The sequence below is a fragment of the Phoenix dactylifera genome, unplaced genomic scaffold, assembly GCF_009389715.1.
Source record: "Phoenix dactylifera cultivar Barhee BC4 unplaced genomic scaffold, palm_55x_up_171113_PBpolish2nd_filt_p 000190F, whole genome shotgun sequence".
Classification (NCBI taxonomy): domain Eukaryota; kingdom Viridiplantae; phylum Streptophyta; class Magnoliopsida; order Arecales; family Arecaceae; genus Phoenix; species Phoenix dactylifera.
Genome location: NW_024067717.1, coordinates 882,180 through 889,718, shown reverse-complemented (window position 1 = coordinate 889,718; position 7,539 = coordinate 882,180). Strand labels below are relative to the sequence as shown.

The following is a 7,539-nucleotide window of genomic DNA, read 5'->3' as shown; positions in this document are numbered from 1 at the left end:
GCTCACCCAAAAAAAATAGCCAAAAGATATTATTTAGATTTCTTGACGCTATAAATACCTAAGATCTACCTACCGCATAACTGATGTAGGATTAAACATACCCCATATGGATCCTCACAAATTATCACTCTGAATCATTTTTTATCAAATTGCTGGATATTGGTGTGTTGCTTGTCTATAGAACACTGTATTCAGCGAGGGTGGCAAATGCTAGATCCATGGCAGATATCTGACGATGATTCGCACCAGTGAAGTACGTCCTTGAGCAATGGGGAACCCCATCTTCTTTGAGCCAATTATATTCCCACTTACCTTTGTTACCGTGGCTCCAAAGGCAGAAGTTAGAACCTGAACCTCTGGAGTTAAACTACATCCAGGTGCAAGAAATGGCTAGGTTATAACTTATAAATCACTTGTATAAGAGATACACGTACAGCTGTTTTAAACAAGTCAATACTAACAGACAGCGAGCAACAAATATATTTCTCCTCGTATAAACAGAAGCAACAAAAGTTTCACATCCAGGAGCAAAACTATTGAAAATGAAAGACAACGTCATTTAAAAATAACATACAGTGTAAAACGATACCATAGATGCCGATCTTAGAACTACTACTTTTACATCAATCTTGGATGGATTTCAGGTATGAGAATAACCAGCAGCAGTGGAGATATCCCTGCCCGTGGAGTCCTCTTTGGTATCGAAATCGCTTGCTATTATCCCCTCCACCTCCCTGACCACCTCCCCCATCTCCGGCCGTTTGTCAGGCGACATCTCGATGCACGATAGCGCAATCTCTAGCAACCTGATCATCCCCTTCCCCGCACACCTCTCGACTAAGATCTCAGCATCAAACACCTCGGCAGTCCACTCCTCTCGAACTGCTCGGTGGATCCAACGGCACAGCTCCACCCCCTCGATCCCCTCTGGTGCAGTGTAGGCGGAGATCTTGCCTGTTAGGAGCTCGAGAAGGAGACATCCATAGCTCCATACGTCAGTCTTCTCAGAAATTTTTCCAAGTTGCTTATAATCAGGTGATTTATACGACACCATCCTTCGGACAGCCAGCGATGGAGGGAAGAGGGAGATAAGCCCATAATCACAAACCAAGGCAACATCTTTCTCGTCGAGAAGAACGTTTGTCGATCTTAAATTCCCATGAGGTATCGATCCTTTGGTGTTCCGGTGCAAGTATTCCATTGCTTGAGCCACGCCATGTGCCGCCGATAACCTCGAGCTCCATTTGAATGGAATTCTGTTCGGTCCCTTTCCTCCTGCTTATGGAGATGATCATTTGGTGATTAATAATGAGTAAATTAGTACGATTGCCTCGATGATCTAGCAAAAAATGATTAGTTAATCTTACCATGGATTCGATCGAACAGGTTGCCATTTTGTGCAAAGTTAAAGAATAAAAGCTTTTCATTCTCGGAGTAATGGAAGCCGAGCAAAGGCAATAGGTTTGCATGCTCCATGGCTCCAAGAGCTCTCATCTGCTTCGAGAATTCTTCGCTGCTTAATGGGCTTAGCTCCCTTAGCCTCTTCACCACGATCACCCGCGCATCAGGGAGAATAGACTTATAACTAGTCCCGAAGCTCCCCCTCCCCAACCCCTCAGCCGTGGCTTTCAGAAGGCTGTCCAGATCAAAACCACCCACATCCCTTACAAAGGTTATCTCCCTCTTCACTTCTTTCACTACTTCTCTCTCTTCCTCACTTGCCAAGCCATCTCTATTCACATCCAACCCAGAAAATTCTACCTCGAAACTCTTCTCCTTCACTTCCTTGCTCTCTTTTGGCTTCATACAACGAACAAAGATGCTCCGTGCCAAAAAGATTAGTGCGATAATATCTAACAATATAAAAACGGCTACAATTGGACCATCTGAGAACAAACTTCTTTTCGTCTCTGGGCGGTTGTTCACTTCAATATCTTGGCATGGTATAGGACCAGGCTCGCCGCACAAGCCTGGATTATGGAGATAAGAAGACTCGTTGAACGCTTGGAGGGTGGCGGTCCGTGGAATCTGGCCAGTTAGATTGTTATATGAAAGGTTCAATGCCTTCAAGCTCGATTGATTCAATGGCGGGATTTCCCCATTTAACATGTTATGATCAAGCTGCAAAGACTCCAAGCGATCAAGATATTGCAAAGAATCGTAGATTGGCCCGCTAAGCTTGTTCATCGAGAAGTCGATGCTTGTGAGCTTAAGGTTGAAGGAGAACTCCAACATGTCACCATAGATCGAGTTGTTTCGGAAGGATAAGATGGTGAGCTCCGTGAGGTTGGCGAGAACTAAGGGGTCATCGAGCTGGCCGGAGAGGTCGAAGTCTGGGAGATCGATGGCTGTGACACGGTTGTTAAGGCAACTGATGCCGCGCCATGCGGAGCTGTTGAGCAAGCAGTGCGGTCCATTCCAGCTGGGTTCATGGAGGAGGCGGCGGAAGGCCTGCCTGAAGGCCAGAAGTGCTTGCTGCTCCATGACCATGTACCCTGGATCGTTACCGTCGCCGATGACGGCATCATCGAAGGTTAGTAGGAGGAGTAGGAGGAGGAAGGAGTGGTGGTGGAAGGATGTTGAGTGCATGAGATAATATTTTCGCCACAATGGTTATGGAGAGCTTAGAGGCTAGCTACGTGTTGGTTGTCTCTGGAATGGGCCTTGAAAGAAAGAAAGGGGTATTATAGCTTGGCTTCGAAAGTTCCTTATGGATATTCTTCGATGATTCCAGCTCTATAGCACCGCTTGCATTGAGAACAACGGGGCCAGGCCTTTTTTTTAACGGTATTAACCGGATTTATTTGTTGAGAAAACAAGGGAAGTTGTTGCTCTGGTGCAAAGCTTACTGCAAGAAACAATTTGCAATGCCGTTTATTTGCTTTATACTGGTAGCATTTGTCCCTTTCGGACCTGAATTTCTTGTAGGTGCTGAGTTAGAAAAAAAAATGCAAGGTCGTCAGTTCTTTGTGAGAATGGACAGGATCCTGTGAGTTCAAGGGCAAAATTCCGGCACTTACTTATGGTTATTTCCAAATTCCAGGTGATTTTAAGCTGACTTAACCTTAACTTGCCTTGCCAATGCTTACAAATTAAATTGTCTAGATATTGGATGTTTTTGAATTATTCAAGTCTTTTTCATTGGCTGAATGATTATCTTCTCTAAAATTCTTCATGAATTTTATGACTACTCTTAACTACTCATGACCTTTTCAAGCATTATCCATGGATTTAAAAAAACAAAAAAATACTTGATGGTTGTATAATGCTATCATATGTTGTGGCCACCTCACTAAAGCTAGCTGCTTTTGTGAGTAAACATATGAATATACTAAAAATTTTATATTTTATTGTTTAATTTTTAATAGTGAATTTATCACATTTTTTAATGAATCCTAGATTTTTGCATTTACCCCAAGTTTTCTCAAACATGATATTTATGTTGCATTGCAGTGTTGAAGGGTTAGCGGCATGAAAGGTTGAAGGGTTATGGAGCCATTCTAATTGCTCGGTTGAAGAGAAATATAGGATGTTGAGCACATGACAGATATTGCACTTACTAGTATTTATAATCAGGTGATGGCTTATGTGGTTGGAAGTTATAAGCAAGCGTGGTTTGCTAGTTTAATTAATTGGCTGCGACATCATATAGGAATATTAGACAGGCTTGGTTGATAGTTTCTCGGCTGCGGTGTGTGTAAGGTGAGCTGGACTACGTGTGAGAGGTGTGAGGACAAAAGTTAGAGATAATACCTAAAATGAGGTGATAAAAGATGAATTCTTCTTGTTTTATCTCTTTCACTAGATAGAAGCCTATCTATAAAAAGAGCATATACGTTTGTTATATTCCTATGCATCGTTGGTTTCTGCTGAATAGAAGATTGTTTAATTGGTTAAACAAGCCCTCTTGATAGCAGATTTTATTCATGCTAGCAATAATCACAAGAAATGCCAACACGATTATCGTTTTTGGTGCAGTTCAAATTCGAATTTTGTAATTAAACCCAAATCAATTAGGTCAAATTTTCTATATGTATTCTTATGTGTCTATAAAAACAATACAATACAATAGTGGTAAAGCGACCACTATTCTCATTCTCAAAAATTTTCTATTCTTTCTCCAAAATCTTCTTCTCTTTCTTGGTATCAGAGCGTATAGGACTCATCGCCACTTGTTCTTGGCATCAAAAATTCGAAGGTCATGGAAGAACTATCATCTTTAGTCCCTACATTTGAAATATCATCAGTCGCTCCTCTGGTAATCGCAAATATCGCCAGTCTAATTCCTATTAAGCTTGACTCCAACTGTTATTTTATATGGAGTTCTCTTTTATTCCCAATCCTTAGAGGTCATAATTAATGGGTGTTGTAGATAGAAGTACTTCTAATTCATCAAAATCATCTTAGAAGGTGATAAAAGAATAGTGAATATTGCCTTTGATAAGTGGTATGAAAAGGATCAAATGGTGCTATCCTGGATTAATGCTACTCTTTTAGAAACAGCCATCCCATACCATTTATCTAAAGCAAGGACTAACTAGGTACTAGTGGAGAACCTGTAAGTGACATGGATATTCTTTTATACACCCTAAAAGGTTTTACAAAAACTTATAGATCATTCCAAACTGCAGTTAGAACATATGCAAAATATGCACCAGTTACTATAGAAGAACTCTATAGCCTTCTTCTGATAGAAGAGTTAAGTCTCGACGAGCCATCCAATCCCACACAATACATAATGGGTTCAACAGATAGAATAATGATTGTGGTCCATTCAACAACAAGCAACAACAATGCTCCAACAACCATCAACAGCAACAGCATGCATTCACTACAAGAAAATACATATTCAACGACTAAGATTCTAGTCGCCGAATAATTATATTTGGTCGCCGAAACCTTTTCGCGACTAGCATACCCTTCGTCGCCGAACCCTAGTCACTGAAAGGTTTTGGCGACCAATATTGTGTGGTCACCTAAGGTACACCAACAACGACCAACGTTTGGTTGCCGAAGAAAATTTTCAGCGACCGAATCTGTTGTCGCTAATTTCAACGCCGACCAAATAGTTGGTCGTGGAATGTTTGTCTTCCGCTACCAAAAACATGGTCACTGAATGTCTATCTTCCCCCATCAATAGTTTGGTCGCAGAATGTATTGGAATGCATTGGCAACAAACATTTTTTGGTGGCAGAAAGTATTAACCTGTATTTAATTAACAATTCAAATTATATGCTTAATATTTATTTTTGGGCTCGTTCCAAATCCTGTACAACCAACACAGCCTATCCAATATCCATATTGCATAATACATTTGCTCATCCAAATAGAAGTATACACAATGTTGGAGAATCCATAATCATTCATTATAAATATCATCATCTATAAGTCTAAAGTCAAGCATATCTATTAATACCATACATCACAATATTTCATCCATACCATATGTTAAGGTGATAATCATCACCAAATACATCAAAATGTAAATTAAAAATTCCAAAATATCTGATCTTGCTGTTCATCCAAACAACCATCATGTAGTCAAAAATATTCTTATACCAAAAACTAGATTCTGCTTGTAGACAACTCCACCATGATCATCTGAACAAAAGCTATCCATGTACCAAAAACTAAATTTCACATGCTCATAACTCCACCATGTATCTGAGAAAGCAAAAAAGAATACAAAATCAATAACCACATGTGAAAAATAATAAACTAAAATTCAAGTATAAGTTCACAATGACATTTCGCTTAATTTGGTCAAAATCTCTAAATAACCTATGTAATATAAATGAGAATACATACCAACGAGTATTTGTACCACCAGTTGAATACATGGCCCCATCATGATGGATAGATGACTTGTGCGTTTGAGTCTTTTTCTTTAAGAACTCTGTCACCAAACTTGTAAGATGTGCAATTTGCTTCTATTCTTTCTTTAAGAACTCTGTCACCAAACTTGTAAGGAAGGAAAGGTTACAGATTTAATGAAGATTTGCAACAGTGAATAAACCAAGAAAGCAGACAACATGTGCAATATCACTGTCAGGCCTTGAAACAACAATATAAAGGGGATAATACTCAGGTTATAAAGGCTTCAACTGCAGGGCATAGTTTGAAAAGGCAATAATTTTCTTTGAGCTGAAGATTGGATAGAACACAACATTCCCAACCAAAGACATGCAATGGAAAATAATCTGATCACTTTTTTCCCCTTTTGGTTGGGCATGAGTACATGAAAATTGAGGACATGTGCCTTAAGATTCAAGGGAACTTCATAAAGCTTCAGGCAAACTTTTTCCATTGCATTATGCAGTTGTGTTGCAGATTTATAAGCATGCACTAAGTTGACGATCAATAGATCTTATAAAACTAATGAGCTAAACTGAATATTCACCTAAAACAATAATCCAGCATCTGTAACTTTAAGACACATAGAGGACCTCTGTTATCAATTATGTAATGATAGAAAGAGCTTTAGTAATGTATTATTCATGCAAATAGTAAAATCAAGATTTTATCTAAAAGGAAATATACTACCTATAAACAACACACCAAAATTTTCAATGGTATTCAAGCTCCGAATCAGATTTAACATATGGAGAGTGCACTGTGTTTGCTGAGCTGCAGTCAAATTGAATAGGAGGTGTGCCTAAACCTTGTTGCTGATCAGATTTTGGATGTAGTTGATCTGGTGGTAGATCAAGTCGATGCAAACTAGAGAATAATTGAATCCAACCTCAATGGCAAAGTAAGTGATAACACTGATTAGCTATCTCTACCTGGTTGCATGTGAAATATGACAAATAGAATGTACTCTACCTAGAAAGCAGAAAAATACTTAGAATGTGCATATAAACAGAAATGCTGTATATATTCAGGCATGCATACAAAAATTTATCTGCATCATCCAAGTAAAATTATTTTCTTTGAATTATTTCTGAAAGAGCTGGGTTCTCCCATCAACTCTCATCTTATTGAGCTACTTGTGCTACAGCCCTCCTCACTGCACCAGTTGACCGCATTCATCTCCACTAAGAGCAGGGAGGAACCATATCTGTGAACTGATTGAATTCAAAATATGGAAGAGCTAGAAAATGGTTATTTCAACTGCACAAACTGCTGTCATTTTGGTAAACACAAATCGCAGCATGGATCTCTCAAATCAGATGAGTTTTTAAGCAGCAGAAATTAAAGCTCCAAAGCAATGGCCACAGAAGGAGTCAGACTAACATACATCCTAGATGCTAGGGCTCTGCCAAACAAATTCTTCCATGGCCATTTATTATAGTTGAAGCAATTTCCATCCATCATCAGATCAAGCTACCAATCCCTTCTCATGATCACAATGTGGAATAAACGCTGCATAAGCAAGTATAATTATAGTTGAAGCAATTTCCAATTCCATCAAGATCTAGCTACTAAACCTTTCTCATAGTTGATATGTGGAATAAACTCAGCATGAGCAATTATATTTAAATAAAATAACCAGAAATGTTTTCACATATAACACAAAGTGTTAAATAAATACTGCAC

General features: G+C 39.1%; 1 protein-coding gene across 1 annotated transcript; it reads right to left on the bottom strand.

The window, feature by feature from the left end:
* Window positions 1-640: 640 nt before the first annotated feature.
* On the bottom strand, window positions 641-2,490 carry LOC103720324 (probable inactive receptor kinase At2g26730). The gene is made up of 2 exons (XM_008809968.2): window positions 1,368-2,490; window positions 641-1,275 (listed from the first exon to the last, which is right to left on the bottom strand). The coding sequence occupies exons 1-2, from the start codon at window positions 2,488-2,490 to the stop codon at window positions 641-643; spliced, it is 1,758 nt and encodes a 585-aa protein (XP_008808190.2).
* Window positions 2,491-7,539: the final 5,049 nt, after the last annotated feature.

Bases quoted from the DNA above. Each gene is read 5' to 3' on its own strand.
- LOC103720324 (XM_008809968.2), bottom strand. From the start codon at position 2,490: ATGGTCATGGAGCAGCAAGCACTTCTGGCCTTCAGGCAGGCCTTCCGC. The intron at 1,276-1,367 runs GTAAGATTAACT...CTCCATAAGCAG, and splicing joins CCTGTTCGATCGAATCCATG to GAGGAAAGGGACCGAACAGA.